The 17,500-nt window shown below is 47.6% G+C and overlaps 2 protein-coding genes across 2 annotated transcripts in view; both read right to left on the reverse strand.

Moving 5' to 3' along the window:
• Window positions 1-1,507: 1,507 nt before the first annotated feature.
• On the reverse strand, window positions 1,508-16,167 carry LOC113589851 (uncharacterized). The gene is made up of 21 exons (XM_081711645.1): window positions 14,414-16,167; window positions 13,956-14,052; window positions 13,253-13,364; window positions 12,986-13,075; window positions 12,834-12,890; window positions 12,682-12,750; window positions 12,506-12,595; window positions 12,310-12,419; window positions 11,693-12,122; window positions 9,414-11,588; window positions 8,912-9,059; window positions 8,674-8,770; window positions 8,425-8,584; window positions 8,249-8,356; window positions 7,955-8,041; window positions 7,658-7,721; window positions 7,494-7,587; window positions 3,681-5,164; window positions 2,779-2,880; window positions 2,049-2,166; window positions 1,508-1,627 (listed from the first exon to the last, which is right to left on the reverse strand). The coding sequence occupies exons 1-18, from the start codon at window positions 14,754-14,756 to the stop codon at window positions 5,074-5,076; spliced, it is 4,422 nt and encodes a 1,473-aa protein (XP_081567771.1). The 5' UTR covers window positions 14,757-16,167; the 3' UTR covers window positions 1,508-1,627; window positions 2,049-2,166; window positions 2,779-2,880; window positions 3,681-5,073.
• A 1,147-nt stretch (window positions 16,168-17,314) lies between these two features.
• Window positions 17,315-17,500, reverse strand: part of eps8l1a (EPS8 signaling adaptor L1a) — a 13,496-nt gene continuing 13,310 nt past the window's right edge. The window contains exon 15 of the mRNA XM_035530359.2: window positions 17,315-17,500. This exon is cut by the window's right edge and continues 123 nt beyond it. The gene's annotated coding sequence lies outside the window, so the exon portion shown is untranslated.

Here is a 17,500-nt window from a genome sequence, read left to right on the forward strand (position 1 = left end):
AGAAGCTGAATGTTATTCCAAGAACCGCACCTGAGAAGTTCAGTACACATTCCAGTAACATTGACCCTTGGAAAACCCACAATCCTCTTTTCCTACAGCCAGTGTGATTCCGGCCCCTTCGTCTGTCAGCCAATCAGGGCTTAGCTCATTGAACTTTGACCAACTTTTGGAACAACAGTTGAGTACAAGACCCAGAGAAATTCCTCTTCATGGTCAAACCCACCACCCCAAGGCTAAGGGAGGACTCCAGGAAGTTTCCGTTGTTGTGCTTTGATTTGTTAGGGTCTGTCTAAATGATAATTGTAAAAGAATTACTAGACATAGCAAATATTACAGCACTTTACCAAGAATCTCTAAGATTTAACAGTGGAATTATATTGTCAAAACATCATCAGTATTGTGCTTCCTTCAACTCAAGTCCTCATATTCTAAATTCTTTCCACTTTTACCTGACAAACATTTTTAGAATTTATTGGCTCAGAAAAGACTACAAAGTAAATAAAAACAATAACAATCCAGTAAATCTACAGTTTTAAGGGAATAAAAATCTGCCAACGGTATATTAAGTCATTCTAGGAAATGAATATTTCCTTACATAAGAATATCTGGCAACAGAAATATGAACTAGTTTTGTTTACTAAACACAATGGAAGGAAATAGGAAAGAAAATGCAGCATGTGAGGCTTCCGCCAGCAGACAGTGATGGGCAACAGAAGCGCCTAAGCAGACACGGAGGGGCAACAGAAGCCTCTACTGGGGTCCAGAGACAAGCAGCGGAGGGTTCTTTAGGGGTCACCCAAAGACATTTTACAACCAGTACTCTGCTTTTACACCCAATCCACACATACACACACCAATGAGAAGCAGCAACTAGTCACACACAGTGTACTCTCAACTGGGAGACTGCACAGAGCACCATCCATCACTGGGCATGCAGACACTCAGTCTCAGTCTCTCTCTCACACACACACACACACAATTTTAGCGTGACCTAACTTCCATGTGTTTGTACTGTGACAGGAAACTGTAGACACGGGAAGAAACCCACACAGACACAGAGAGAGCACATGGAAAGTCCACCCAGATAGAGACATGAACCCAAGACCCCAGCACTGAGAGGCAAACATGCTAACCACCCAACCCGTGCTGCCCAGCGTATGCTTGTATTGGCAGCACACACACACACACACACACACACACACACACACACACACACACACACACACACACACACACACACACACACACACACACTTACTTTGCTTCGCATGGATTATAAGGGAATGAGACTATTTGATACAGCATTAGCTGCGCTAGTGAGCGATTGCCTTGGCTCTTTCCTGCTCTTGCATTTCTGTATGTCCAAAGTGACAGCGACACACGTCACATTCACTGAGGTTTGTCCGTCAGAGCCAGAGACTAAAGTGGGGACCAAAACCAACAAATCGTACAGCCCTTTAGGACGAGGTGTGACGTAGTGACGGCACAGAGCAAGCGAGAGGCAAGGTTGCACTAAAGAGCTCTTTATTTTCCATGATCTTAAACAAATCCACAAAAAAACAAAGTATCCTAAATTTGAGGATCTGGGGAAGCGATGCATGGGATGAGCAGCACCGTCTCCAGAGACCTGTAGGTTTAAATAACAAAGATAAGTATGAACAGGAGTGTAGGATGGACCTGTCTACAGGGGGGTCCTCTCCGGCGGAGGCATTCTTTAATTCTGCACTTGCACAGTTCAGGAGTATCTGAGTATTTGGTACTTGTCGTATGTTTAGTTTCGATCTGTAATTGTTTTAATGGCTGGTCTCAGAGTCTGAGTCAAACAACACACAAACAGGTACAAGGTTTGCACTTTGATTTTAAAACATTGCATGTCATAATTCAGGTACATTACTACATGGCATAAGAAGACAGACAGAAGTTCAAATATTACCCCTACACCTCTCCAGCTGTTCTTAATAGCCCATGTTTAAAATAGTCAGGGGACCATTTCCTAGTTCCTGGCCAACATTCTTTCTCCTTTAAGTGGTGTGATGAGTGTTGCTCACCGTGTCTTCACATTGGTGTATTCCAACACTGGCAGGACAGATGAGACATGGCACGTCTCTCCACGGTTGGAACCTGGGCCTTGTTTGTCAGTAAGATCCAGGTCAGGTCTCAGTAAAGCTGGTGGTTAAAAACATCAGTCATAAAAAATAGTAAGTCAACAGAAGACAGAATTTCCACAAAGCTGTAGAAAGATGTAAAGAAGGCGATGAAAAGAGAGATGTGAGAAACTTGTCAGTTTCCTGCTGTCAATCAGAATGTGACACTTCCCACACACCCCAACACTTACCTGCACAGCAGGACCCCACACACCCCAACACTTACCTGCACAGCAGGACCCCACTCCCCAACACTTACCTGCACAGCAGGACCCCACACACCCCAACACTTACCTGCACAGAAGGAACCCACAGACACTTACCTGCACAGAAGGAACCCACACACCCCAACACTTACCTGCACAGAAGGAACCCACACACCCCAACACTTACCTGCACAGAAGGAACCCACAGACACCACAACATTTACCTGTACAGCAGGACCCCACACACCCCAACATTTACCTGTACAGCAGGAGTGGGCTTTTTTCTGTAGCGTGCCCTGACACTTAAGTGAGGTGTATTTAATTACATCTCTGAAAGACGCAGAACTTTCCAGTGCCATTCTGAAGCCCCAGCGCACTGATTGATCATGATTGTCAGTGCCTTCATTAGCCAAACCTGGTGAACTCACCGTCACTCTGCTGATCCCAGCCAACAGAAGGTGAGAATAAAGTTTTCACAAGCCAAATGGAGATGTGACTGGAACTGCCATCTCACCATGTGTGAGCTGCCTCTGTAGCACATCCACGGAAAGCAAAACAATTCATTTTAGTCCTCAGTTTATTTATACTATTTCAGTGAAAAACACACATACGTTAAATATGTAAGCATGACACATGTCTCATCAAACCCCAAACTGTTCACAGAAATGCACCACAGAGACATGGTCAGAAAATACGTACAGCTACATAACCGTAATCGTAACCTAATCTGTGACAGCCAGCAGCTGCACGGTGTAAGGCTAAGATAAAGACTGTATCTTAAACATCAAAAACTATATGGACATTACACAATGATGCAAATAAACAAAACATTATATTATACATCAGCTTTATATTCAATGTCAAAAGTCAGATTTATTTCTATAGCATCTTTTGCAACAGTTGTCACAAAGCAGCTTTACAAATGTTCAAATCCAAGCCTCCAGTGAGCAAGACAAGGGTAACAGTGGTGAGGAAAAACTCCCTAGATCATGAGGAAGAAACCTTGAGAGGAACCAAGACTCACAGGAGGGCCGCCCATCCCCCTCTGGTCGACACTGGGCAGCCAGAGTTGAAGTGTTGCTGGTGTTGTTCTCTCTTTAATTCGCATAAACACATGGCTCAGCCTGATTATTATCCTGATAAGTTGCGTAAGGATTTCAAGCTAAAAGGCGTAGAGGAAAATGGCTGATCTTCTCCTTATACCACAGAACACAGGCAGGGAACTGCACATCTGGCATGTCGCACTGAAGTTCAGCGCTGTTCCTGGGCCTAAAAACCTCAGTGAAGCCATTAAACACACAGTAGTTGCTTTAGGAGCCAAGTTACTTGCCTTAGCGTAATGAAAACCATCCACTTTTGCAGTGCTAAGTCTGCAAACATCAGCCCAGAAATAGTATTGTCACTTTAAGTTAATGAGATTTTCAAATGTTTTTTCCACTGCATTAACCATGGGTACTGTCAACAAAGAAAATGACCACTTCACCAATTATTAACGGTTCAGAGACACGAGTAACTCGGGACTATAACTGTAGCATAGCATAACTTTACATTTACATCCTACAAGCAAAGGGAAACCTTTTAAAGTTCCTGCACCAAACATGTGTAAATGCGTATAACAAACTTGATGCAAGTCAGTTTTTTAAAAAATCTATAATTGGGCAAATCTGCAGGTAGCACGTCAAGAACGGGCTTCAGTTCCTTTAGTTCCGTTCAATTTACGATACAGTACGACATCTAACGGCTACAAACGGAAATTACAGCCAATCATCGTAATGCACAGCACCAGCCTATAACGGGACATAAAGTAATGTGTAATAGCTAAATCTGCAATACGCAGGGGTATAACTTCCTCTTACCAATGAATTAAAATAAGACAAAGATCAAGGGCTTTTCGTTGGTTTATTTACAAGATCGAAAAATTAAATATTAAAAATTAGTCATACAAAAAAAACTAACGACTTCGTGGCTGCTACCAGTTTACTCTTGGTAGAGTTCCGCATGCCTTTTACCACCCCTATGCAAAAACTCATGAACTGCCAAAGGGGACATATAGTAATCAAGCAAATATAGCTATCTCTATATAAAAATCTTACATTCACATTATTTTTACCATTTACAAGCTTTTTATATTTGACTCCATGGGTCAAGAAAAACGTGTTCTTTTTATTTGATGGACTGTGTTGCCCCAATGATATTTTATTTATTGATTTGGGGGGCAGGGGGGAATCCCACTCGAAGTGAAACACTACTGAGCACTTCAAAACAGGCAAGCACACCTTCACAACCTGGATTTTGTTTTACTTTGGGATCTTCACCAGAGCCCTGCTGGTAATAACACAAACCCTCAGTCTAAACCAGGAGCTTCTGGCATTTACAGCTTTTCTCTGAGACTTTTGTCCAAAGCAACTTCATTCTAACTGAGCATAACTTGAGTAATTGAGGGTTGAGGGTCTTGCTCAGGGGCCCAAAATTGGCAACTTGGCAGTGGTGGGACTTGAACCAGGAACCTTCTGATTACCAGCCCAGTACTTTCATCACTGCACGTTGAGATGAGGCTACAATGCTGCAACTCCTAAGCCAGAATCCCATGTGCAAGTACACCGTGCAGCTCATTGTGTGGCTTGACACGCGGGACCACCACATCCTGGTCCTGGACCTCAGGGACTCTTGTTATGGAGATGAAGTGTTGAGGCAGCCTTGGCTGCTTCGGGGGTGACAGCAGGTCAGCAGTCACGCTTGTGTCGAGTCTCGCACACGGACGTAAAGAACTCACCGGTGAACACGGACAGATTGTGGCTGTAGATTACCTCAGCTCTGAAGCAAAGAAAAACAGAAAAAGTGCATGTGGGTAAAAACGGCCACAAGGGTGTGCGAGTGTGGGGGGGAGAGAGTGTGAGTGAAGTGGGGGTCCGTCTATACTTCATAGACGGTCGGTCCGATAGTAAGACAACAGAAAGAATCCAGGTTGACACGCTAGTGCACATTAACATTTTTATGACTGAACAAAGGGATGTGGGGAACCTTTTTAATTTTTTAATCGATTTTTATTTGATTTCAGATTTTACGGTACTTGCACTGCTAAACTAAATCTGGAGAGGTGAATTAGCAAATTAGTAGCACAAGCTAAATTTCAGTTTTTACAAGTTTATAATATTCCAATTAATCTCAGAGGCAACGCGTACCCATTTTACGGTTAAGAGTTTACGGTTAAGCGTCTGTCGCGAACACCCGCTGAGTTCCGAAACAACCCGGACCGGCTTAATTAGAGAAGACAGGAAAGCACAACAGTACCCCAACAGTAAACCCTAACTGTGTAGTGTGGCAGGGAACACATCGGAGGATATACGTATACATTTGTGTATAGTTACCACAAGAAAACTGGAAACGTAGATGTAAAGGTTTCTAAATATTTTAAATGTCTGAGCCATTCGCTCCACCATGCTTGATTTCTGCGCGTCTCGTGTTCCAGGTTTTGATTTGAGGATCAGTGTGTTCTTCAAAACGTCCACATACCCTGAAGCACAGAGCACTGGCAAAAAGGCCACGAGTAAACGAGACGAAAGGTTAGACAGAGAGGACACTGGAGATGTCTGAGAACTCTGCTTAGTCAACTCCGAAAACGGGCCAGCTTTGAAAGTCTAGAGGAGCGCTTCTCCCCGTGGCCTCTTCTCAGGTTCCAGCGAGCGCTCCTCTCCGATAGCCTCAGATAACCTAAGAGTCCGTTACCGTCCATGCAACAAGGGCAACTGCTTCCAATTACCCGGTGATCCAGGTGACGAGCACGCCCCCTACAAGCCCCACCGTCCCCGGGTAACAAGCTGTACTTAAGTGTTGTAAACTACAACTGCACTGGCAGAATAAAAATCTGAAGGTAAACGTTAATTTTTCCACTCAGACAAAAATATTCAACTATCTTTTGTAAAACTTGTTCACAGAGAAATTAAGTGTGTAAACAAATTAAGATAAATACAATTATTCATTTGCATACGAATTCATTTGACTGTACAAGTATCGACCCCGCAACCTCAAACATTACAGCACAGCATTCACCTTTCGCAGACGTATGGGATCAGAAGCGGACGGGTTGCGGTTCGGGACGAACCCAAGGCGTACAACCGAGCTCTGATCTCCGTCGGCGCTGGCATGCACAGTTATTGTACCCGCACGGTTCTGCTAATACTGCGAGCGGCATGGTGTCATCTATGTAAATACGGTCCAGTGACTTGTACAGACGTTGTGTGGCCGCTTGTCTGAATTAGATGGTTAAGGGTAGCTGAGGGGAAACCAACTGTGGACAGCGCTCAGCCTTCGTGGAGAGTTCAGTCGTGCTGACTCACTGCGGACAGATGAGGTTCTGGAGCTCCACGGTGCCAGCAGAAAACCAACTAACCACCACATTTAAAACACGACTGATAACGCAATATTTCTAGTCACTGGACAGGCGTTGTGGTTCAACAATACCTGTTAGTACTTATAGCGCTAGTTGGGGGCGGGGAATTAAATTCAAACGTGTGGCCAAGTTACCAAGTGAGTGTCAAACTACCATACATGAGAGGGGATTTCTCTTTTCTTCCCAGTTTTGGGTACAGGAAGGCTGATAGGGGTCTCCAACTCTGTTCCTGGCTGAGCTGGTTATCTAACGTTTAAAACTGTCCCACACTGGCCAAACTACTGTACTTTCTAGACAGCTTCACATCGTTTGTCAAGACTACAGCTACATAACGCCTTTACAGTTCACCACCATCCTATTCTTATAGTACTTGGCCCATTTTGATGCTTCTTCACCCAGATGGAGGAATATTTTAGCAGTGACATGGGTCACAAACTGACTAGGAGTTTAAAAGGTCTTGATTTTATTAATCATAATTGTAAAGCAAGCATATGTTCAATTTTAAAAGGCACTAAAAAAAAAAAAAACCACAAAACAGCAAAGTGGACAGGCATAAACACTCATATCACAAACAAGTCACCACTAATATACATTAACAGAGAAGCAGTCATGAGTACACACAGGCAGACTCATGTCCTGTTGTCATGTGACTGAAAAAGCTTCATTCTCTCCTGAACAGACACGCCATCCATTAGACTCTGAGAAGGATAACAGACACATTTAAGAACCTGCGGCTGGATAGTGTCCTACTACCTCAGAAGCAGCACTGCTCCAACCTTGGACCGGTCCAAACGCAGCCTCCTGACCTGGTGCTTCACAAGGTCAGGGTTACTTCTGGACTTCAGTTCTGCAGTGCACACATCAGTAAGGTCCGAGAGTTGGTTTAAGGAAATGAGCTCAGCAGCATGTGTACTTACCAGGGGTGTAGCCGTGGCCTTCACTGTCGCTAGGATACCTGGATCCCAAAACCTCTTTAGAATGCTGCATGCAAGCACACACAGTCAGCTTGTGCACTTCAACAGGACATACATTTACAACATTTAGCTGATGCTTTTATACAAAGCAACTTATTTACAATTGAGTGCAACTTGAGCAACAGTGGCAGCTTGGCAGTGGTGGTGCTTGAACCAGCAACCTTCTGATTACAAGTCAGGTACCTTAACCTCTGGGACACCACTGCCCCTGAACATGCATGAACGGTAGGTGTGCATTACTCTGTGTGTAGCCTGCAACTCCTCTTTCAGTGACAGGATTTCCTGCTTCAGACACCGAATCTCTGATTCCTTCACCCGCAGCGTCACCTGCGCACACCCCCCCCCCCAGTCTCTGCTACTTCAAGAAACACTTAACCCTTCATCTTCCAACTGCACCAGATTAGAAGACATTCAAATCATTAGAAACACATGCAGTCCATAAGTTAGTGTACTGGCCATTTTTGGTATTGCTTAATATACTAAGCAGCCACTATGGAAACACCTAATAATCTAACTAAAAACAACAGTATTTACCTGCAGCTGATACACATCTTTGTTCTGAGATAGAGGTGTGAGGTCCATTCCTCCAGTCACAGAAGACTGCATGAGGGTGAGCTCAGATAACACGCGCTTACTCAGCTCCTACACACAAAAAAAAAAATGGAGCCAGTGTCTGCATGTGGGGAGGTGTGCACGGCCAGGGCAGTCACCTGATTGTGTGTGTGGAGGTCCTGGTTCTCTCTCCTGCAGGAGATCAGGGCTTGTCTCTCCATCTCCATGGATCGTTTCAGGTGGGCGTTTTCCAGACACTTCTGAGAATACTGCCGAGACAAAACCTCCAGCTCCCTGTGCAGAGACTCCACCTCCTCACTGCAACACATGAATTTCACTTACCAACCAAATAGCATGTGACGACCTTTAGAACACCTAATTAAACAGGAGAAAATACCAATGCTCACGTGCACTGCTGCCCTAGCTTGCTGAGGTCAGCGTTCGCTTCACTCTTCTGACTTCTCTCCAGTTCCTTTTTATGAGCCTTGTGTATGGCCTCAATGGCTGCATACACACAGGACAGACCAGCCAACATGAGCACACGCACCCACACATGGCTGGTTCCCATGTGTTGATCAATTACTGTGTCATACTGCAACACCGTGAAGTGCAGACACTTGGGTATTGTGAAGTGAGCGTAAACACCGGTGATGGTGGCCTTGGCCTCCTCCTGCAGTGCTCTCTCCCGCTCTTCCTTCAGGCGTTCCACCTCCATCTGGTGCCGACGCTCCAGCTCCTCAATTACCCTCTGATGGCTCTGCTCCATGGTCCTAAAGCCCTGCTCACACGTAGCCTAACACACGAGGAGGACAGGCCCCCCTGTGAGTCTCGGTTCCTTTCAGGGTTTCTTCCTGGTGTTGCTCTTGGCTTGTTCACTGGGGGCTTAAATTTGGACATTTGTAAAGCTGCTCTGAATGGCTGCTGTAAAGAGCACTATAGAAATCTAAAAGCCCCAGTCTTCCGGTACCGGGAACAGCTCTCAGAGCGTAACGTGTACTGAGATTGGGAGGGGGGAGAGAAAACACACACCTGAAATAGAGGCCATCACTACCTGCCATCTAAAACTGCCCTCAAAACCCCAAAGTTGGGCAGAGAAACATCTGGAATCTCTACAACAATGCAGAGTTCAGCGTGTATGCACGTGTACCTTCAGGGTCTCGAGTTCCTGTTCGTAGGTCTGTCTGAGGGAGGCATCCTCACTGCTGAGAAGGTCCTTCTCCATCCGTCCAAGCTGGTCCTCCAGCTGCTGGATCCCGTCTTGATAAGCTGCTACACACGTGTCCCGGCCTGTGGATGCCGTCTCCCCGGAACAGCTCCGGCTGTAATACCCATGAAGTCGACCCATCTCCTCCTCGTGGATTTGCTGAAGTCCACAGAGCTTGTCGTCAAGCTCCGCCTCCAGTCTCCGCACTTCCTGCCCCCTCGCTTGGGCGTTGGCCTTGGCCCTGTCCGCAGCCTGCTGACTCTCCCGCTGTTTCTGCTCATAGCACCGGGCCTGCTGGTGAAACAGTGCCACCGCTTGGCAGCACTCAGCACTGCACTCTTGCTGCACAGCCATGCGTGTGCGGTTCACCACATACACCAGCATAGCCTGGATCAGCGCCACCCGCAGCATGGGAGGAGGAAGCACAGCAGGCTGCAGCTGGACGGACAGGGCCTGAAGCGTCCGGGCCTGAGAGTTCAACTCAGCCACCAGGCGCTCCCTGTTTCCGCCCTGGAGCCCAGCGTGCCCTGTGCCCATGGAGTGCCGCTGGCCAGGCGAGGCCAGGTCAGACGGGCTGGCGGGCGCTCGCCTGGGCTTGGAGTTTGAGTACGTTTCACTACAGAGTGTGACTGGTGAAGCCTCCGAGCTACGCGTGTAGAGCACGTGTATGAGGTAGGCCAGCTCGGCTGTCACACACAGGCTACAGATCTCAGAGTCACCCAGTGTGCCGTTGATCTTGTCCAACTCCCGACAGAAAGCGAAGATCTGAGCGAGCCTCTCTCGAGTCCTCACTTCACGAGTTCCACAGCAAGCCTCCCTGAGGTTGTGGGCCTCATGCTGCAGCTCTGACAGTTTGTCTTGTAGCTCTCTGCTGGGATGCTCCAGTGCAGACGCCATCCTCTGGATAACCAGTGCCAGTGTGCTGGCAGCCATCCCTGACCCCCCCCTCCTGTCTGGATCCTCACAGTCATGATCCAGGAGCCCAGAGCTCATCACCACGTCTGCGTTGGTAGCCCTCTCTTTAGGAGTGCTCTCCAAGGGGACCCCCTGAAGCCCACAGAAAGCTCGGCAGTGCAGCTTCTCCAGACCTCGTCCTGGGAGATGGCCGCTCAGGGGTGTGGCGGGAGTCCGGAGCACACGTGCCTCCTCATCTCCGAGCTCCTGGTGCTGCAGCGTCATCTCCCACAGCTTCTCCTCCGTGTCGCACAGTTTGCTCTCCAGTGCTCGCATCGCACGCTGGGAATCGTCATCCCGAGTGCCCTTTCGTCTTCCAGAATTGGCCAGCGCATGGGTCGTGGTCGTCTGCCCAATGTCTGGGCTTCCCAGCATGCTTTGCGGCTCTGCCGGTGCGTCCTGAGTGACGAGGTCCTCCTGGAGTTGGTGCTGGGCTTGCTCGAGCTTGAGCTCAGTCTCCTGCAGAGTGAGGCCCAAGGTAGCCATTCTGAGCGTCATCTCCTGCAGTTCCTGTTCCTTCCTGTCCAGCTGAGCACCATAGCGGTCTTCACAGACCCTCTCACAGTCGCACAGGGCACCGCGCACGGACTCCAGCTCCTCATGCACCCGCTCATAGTTGTGCTCCAGATTGTAGTACAGCGCCTCCTCACCGCGAAGTCGCGCCTGCAGTTGGCCCAGTTCCCCATCACACTCCTCCAGCTGGGCCTGCAGCTCCTGGCACCTCCTCTGCAGTTCCTCCGTTCTCACCAACGCACTCTGCAGCTCTGCTTCCCTCTGCCGGAGCCGCTCCTCCAGCTCCTGGACACGCCGGTCTGATTGGTCCAAGCTGTCACCGAGGCTCCTCCTCTCCTGTTCCTGACTCTCCTGTAGGAGGCGCAACTGTCTCTGCAGGCGGATGTCTTTCAAAACCTGTGCCTCCTCCGTGGCCCTCAGACATCCCGTCACCTCCTCCAAGTGACGCTGCACTCCTGCGAGCAGGCCCTCCCGTTCCTGCAAGCACGCCTCCGACTCACGTAGTCTCACCTCTGTCTCACGGAGGCGGTCCTGACTGTCGCACAGTTCAGCCTGGAGGCGGGCCTTGAAGTCTCTGAACTCCCTCCCACTTCTATCTAGTTCCGCCTTCAGATCCCTGCAAACGGTTTGAAGCTCCTCCTCCCACTCGGTCTGCATGGAGGGAAGATTAGTCCAACAGATCAGGACGTTACGTTAACACTCGTTTAACAGTACGTTTATGGACAGGAGCAGTCTTGGTCTTAGCCTTGCTTTACCCGAGCATCCACACAGCCAGTCTCCTCCCCACTTGGGCGCGAGGCAGCATGACTGGACGTTGCCGTGGACAGCGAGGTGCTGTTGGGCGTGTTTGCAGGCCGTGTCGTGTTGCGAGCCCGTAAACGATCTTCTTTCTGAATGCAGGTTGTTTCTGATTGGTCCCGCCTGATCAAGCTTCCAATAGGCTCTTCAGGTGACGACGGCACAGAACGGACCGTCTCTCTATGGAAACACGCCAATCCTTTCCCCGCCCGTCTACTGCACTCCTCCCTTTTTTGCTGCCTGTGACTGAACTCTGCCCAATCAAAAGTGTTGTAACGGCCGTCTTTGCGCATTTGGGTGATGCGGCTGCCCTTCTCTGGTTGGCTGTTGTCTAGAGGGGAGGGGCTTTTATGCCCAGCACCAGAACTCCCCTTCTGAGCAACAGAGCTGTGAAAGAAGGAAAAGACTTCTGGTATCAAAACTGATTTGATATTGTTGCAACTTTTTGAATAAATTCTGAATGACAAGGGGGGGGGGGGGGGGGGGTGGAAATGGACTGCACCACAGCCCCATTATGGACAAACCAATCATACGCACACAAATGGGGTTAACGGGACGTTCCAAGAGACATTACCGTGTGACGTCAGGAGTAACAGCTGGGCAAACATTGTTCACAACTGCTTGAATCCAGTTCCGGCGTATCCCATAAGTCATTGCGCAGAGCACAAAATCTCCTTCTTCAGTCTAGAGGAAGCACAGGGAATTTAAAATACCTCCCTCCCCCACCCCCGTAAATGCACACATTAAAACACAGGGATACCTGGACTCACATGAATCTGAAAAGCATAGTTTTTCTGCACAGGAAAGTCTGTGATCTCATAACAGCTGGACAGGTCGATTTCACCATCAAGATCAGCAGCCTATGAGATGAGTAAAGACCAATCTGAGACCAGCAGTGCTGAGACCCCAGGACAAACAGAACTCCTTTAACAGCAGGCACACATACCTCTTCAGCAACAGCATCCCGGTAGAACCGTAAACACTGGTCAGCAAGAACAAACCAGTGCTTCCTCCACTGGTATTACACACACACACACACACAGTTATGCCCCCGACAAACACCTGCTCTTAAATCAGATGTCAAAGGCTTCCAGTCACCTTCCCATCTTCTCCCAGCCTGGTCATCCATCCTTTTTTGAAATTCAGAAGGTCAGGCTAAGTGAAGGACAAAAATAAATCAATTTCCCCCCCACCTAGACAAGGCTTGTGTGAGGTCACAGGCAGGGCAGAGTTTGATTGGCTGTACTCACGGTAGGGGAGAGATTTGTTAGGGATTGACGCTCCAGTGATTTGGAGTGTTGCCTGGTGAAGGCAGAGGTCTCCCGCTCATGAGCAAACACCTGCAGACCGAACAGCACAAATCCCTGATCAAGACCCAACAGGACCTCCCAATCCAAACCAAAGCCCAAAGAACATGTGCAGCACAGGTTCTACACAAAGAAAATATTCCTTTCATGGTGATCTTATTCTGAATTCAAGAACTCAGTCACCCCTTCAGGCAGCAGAGTGAAGGATACCTTTGCTGTGCTGAGATTGGTTCTCTTTTCACAGCTGTGCTCTGAAGAGAAGGCTGAAGAATAATCCTCAATTACAGTTTCCTTTGCAAACTGACCAATCACCAGAGACCTCCTGAAACGGTGTTTTACAACACACAGACCAACAGCAGCAAGAAAACAGCATTAGTCATCGTTTCTCTTACTTACTTAAAATCACCACCTATGGACTTAAATTGCTAGAACATGGAAATGTGTGAAGCAGCATGACTGGCCAGGTTTTAAAAAAGCAGATGAGGTGACCAACAGGAAGACAGCCATTAGGACATCCTGAAAAACAAACCAAAAGCAACTGCCCAAGATAGACATAAATGTGACTGAAGAAACTGAAGTGAAATTGTTTGTCGACAGTTGAATACGACGGTCTTAGCATGATCAGAGTTTATGACTATACATCAGTAAACATTTCTAATGACTATTATTCTTACTTGCTGTTTTTAAGAGACGGTGGACCTCCAGGAATACGTGTTCTGGGCTCCTCCCTTTCTTGCTCTGAGCATGTGCGTCCACTACCATGCCCCTACTCCATTACACTAACCATTTGTCCCTCAAGCATCTAGCCACACCTTCAAAGCCACCCCTGTGGGTCCCACACGGTCCCATCAGAGAGGTGGGCGGGGCATGGAGATCATGTTCAGTGAATGTGCATGCAAGGGTGTGTTCACACCTGTAATCCAGATAAGAGCCAGTTTGCAAGTCCTCAACCACAGACCTCTTCTCTAGGGAGGAGTGCGCACCCTCAAAGTCTCCCCACCTCTGAACATCTGCAAGACGAAACAGAGGACAATTAATGTGTTTAAGCCCAAGTGTACGACGGGTCAGGAAAAACCTGTGTCCTACAGCACAACAAGTAGCCAGCAAAAATCAAATTACACCAGGACTTTAAAGCACAGATCAGCAAGGTACCTCAGTCCACTAAAACGTATCGCTACACCAGACAGAGACAGAAACAGGGCTTCCTGTTCCAGTCATCAGGGATCGACCTCCCAGTATCCCAGCCCCCTCACAACGGACTGGGATATCAGGGAAACGTCCAAAACCTTTCACTATCTGAAAACCGAAGGGGAAATACTGGCATAAACGAAACGCAACCCGCCTTCCCACAAAGCCCCTCCGTTTTCTTACCACTTGCGCTAGAGGCAGCGAGCGAACGGCTGAGCGGCAAGTATGCAGCGGGGGAGGCGGGGCGGCTGCTAGGCAAAGGTCCGCCTCTCCACACGAGCCCCGCCTCTTTCTCCTGAAGCCCTACCCTCGGCGAGGAAGGAAGCCGAGGACCCTCCCCCACAGCTGCTGGTGCGTGAGCATGCTGGCTTTTACTCCAGCAGACATCCACGTCTTTCTCCGCGCCAACACCACACGCCACCTTGCTGCCATCACTGCTATTGACACCAGCTGCGCTTTGGTTCACTGCAGGGCTACAGGCGACGCAACTACTTTTCCTAGTGCTGCTAGGACTGCGAGATGGCATGCAGTTGAACGTCTGTCCTCCATCAGGTGCTGTCTGCTCAGTTAGGGTGGGGTAGAGATTCAAATTGTGTGTGAAGTGAACATACAGTATACCGTTTATGGTGTACACATTACTTAATGTCCTCACTCCTCAGACATTGACATTACCCTCTACAAATGTCCAACAAGAACCCTGCCAAGACACCCAACATTAACTCTTAGGGTTCTGTCTGACCATTTCAAAACAGGGACATCTTAACTCCACTTTGCTCAGACAACCAAGTAAATAACTACAGTCTCTCCCTCCCTTGTAATTAAAATCAGTCTAGAATCAGCAGAGCTAGAGGAACCAGAGAGCTAAAGATCAATCAAGCAGACAGAAGCTGTTCCAAGAGAACAGCCCCAGTGCCTGCCTATATAATTTAATACATTTATATAAATAAAAGTGATTATGCTCACATAGCTACATCATTACACACGTATATAAATAACTTTACACGTCAACTCAACATGTCTTAGAGGCTGATTGCTGGGGGGGGCAGGCACATACTGGCGGGTGTGTGCAGGCGCAGGTACGTACTGGTGAGTGGGTGGGCGCTTTCCTCCTCTTACTGTGGTTTGATTTAGCAGCGTTCAGGTAAACCATTAGGGTTTCTTGCCACCTAACAGAAAGTCACTTAAATCCCAGTCTAAACCAGAGCACCTGCATCAGTGATACAAGGTGACAGACCCTCCAACACCAACTAAAGTGGGTCAGAGGTGCTGATCTGAAGTCCTAGAGATGGTTAAATGAATAGACACACAAACAACCTCATTCAGCAGGACCTGCACTTCCAGTCTTACTTAGCTGCTAGGCGTTAGCTAGTTAGGCTACTGCAATGACCATGTTACACATCTCAGTTTGAGCATCACCAATATCCATGATCACTCATGATAGCAACTAGACTGAGGCAGGTACACTGGTTCAGACTTACTGCAGTTTTCTGCAGCCTTTTTTACTGCAGTCTTAAAGGAGAAAAATGTGTTCAAAATAATTAGAAGGAAGGTTTAAAAGCAAAAAAAAAAACCACATACACCATCAAAGTGTTAAACATACCAACACCCTCAAACCCCAGACAGCACCATTCTCATGGTCACACTTAGCAGAAACAGGAAGAACCCCAGATCTTACATAGTTACATTCTAATAAATAATTTGATAAATATGCAAGTTACTCTGGACAAGATCTGGCAAGTGAAAAAACCAAACAGTACAGTGGCATGTTAAAAGGCAAGAGTTAGGTTCTTTTGCCCACTGAAACTTGTAGGACGTTAAATTCTCTGCCTTTCTCTGAACAGATGACCACTGTTCCAGCCATAGTTCCATCCCTAGTTAATCCAGTAGCCCTCACATACACCAAAACCCAAATGAAACAGCATGGACATGTGTAGTGTCTGAGGAGCCTTTACCCAGCGATGTTCTCCTCGTCCTCTGGTCTTATGTAATAGTCTCGGTCACTGAAACACAGCTGTAGACTGTTCTGGAAGCCCGTGAGAGACGAGGCGTCCAGGACCTCCCGACACTGAAGCATACTGACACTGCTCTGAGGCAAAGTACCAGGCTACCCCCAACACACAGAATTATAGGAAAAAACTTTGAGACAGGAATAACCACTTTCCCCTGGATACAAATGTGAAGGTACCATCTCATCCAGAGCGTAGCGCAGAAGCCCGTGTTCGTACAGGATGAAATATCGCCGCTGCCATTTCTACAGAGGGAAAGACAACATACCGACGTGCTGGGAAGCGTGAATTGATATTAGACCAACATCCGTTAAAAATACGAAGCCTTGTTACCCGTTTCCTGTGGGAAGGATTGACAAAGTTAATGCCCTCAGGAGCGACAAGGAGCCAGCCTTCCTTAACAGGTTTAGTCTTGAGAGAAACAGAGAGAGATCTGACAACCATAGAGGAACGTGATTTATCATTCTGAAAGGTTCAGAGAGGATCAACTCTTACCCCGTATAAATCGGATTCACTGAGCGTGTGAGAGTCTATGGGTTTGAAGCAGTTCTGGCATTTACTCTTGTTAAAGACATTGGCCTGGAAGCGGCGGCAACGGTTTTCTCTCCGCGCAAGCATACCCAAGGTTTCCGTCGTTCTTGAGTTTCCAGAGTGCTTATTTCAGTGAAACACAGAATAAAAACCCCCAGGCGTCTACGTACACACTAAATGCTGCCCACTGTTTTCTGCTTGTTATATTAAAACGTGGTTATTAAAGATCAGTCCTAAGCACGCCAGCGCCTGGTGGCCAAGTCCCTCGCCCCGTTACAGAAGTGGAGGCTTGGGGAAAGAGAACATTCCTGCCAAGACAAGAAAGTTCACTGAGTTGCTTATAGAGAGCAGAGCTTTAGGTCGTTAAACCAGTCTCGACATCACCTGTGCGGACTAATTAAAGCCCACACCTCCTCACATGGCGGAGGCACGAGGGGATGCAAACTCCCCAAAACACAATCAAACCAAATAAAATCAAACAAAACAGAAAAGCTTCCCAAGAAGAGCCTGGTGATGAGCGGCGTTAATAATGCACTGGACATGCAACTGGTTTAACATAACAATAACTTTATTGCATACAGCAGCATCAAAAGGAAGCTATTGTAACCACTGAGCGCTTTTTATTTATCAATATATTCAGGGAAAAGATGTGACTATCACGGCCAAGTATGAAAATGTAGTACCGAAATAATAAAAGACCATACATTTTAGCTCAAGCTATGCATTTATGCAC

Source organism: Electrophorus electricus, chromosome 3 (assembly GCF_041902795.1).
Source record: "Electrophorus electricus isolate QZ-2024a chromosome 3, ASM4190279v1, whole genome shotgun sequence".
NCBI classification, from domain to species: Eukaryota; Metazoa; Chordata; class Actinopteri; order Gymnotiformes; family Gymnotidae; genus Electrophorus; species Electrophorus electricus.

What these genes read in the sequence shown, in the direction of transcription:
- LOC113589851 (XM_081711645.1), bottom strand. Translation starts at nt 14,756, where the DNA reads ATGCCATCTCGCAGTCCTAGCAGCACTAGGAAAAGTAGTTGCGTCGCC. An exon ending in GGCTGGGAGAAGATGGGAAG is followed by an intron (nt 12,751 to 12,833) that starts GTGACTGGAAGC and finishes GTGTAATACCAG; the next exon opens with TGGAGGAAGCACTGGTTTGT. An exon ending in CTGGCTGTGTGGATGCTCGG is followed by an intron (nt 11,589 to 11,692) that starts GTAAAGCAAGGC and finishes CCCTCCATGCAG; the next exon opens with ACCGAGTGGGAGGAGGAGCT.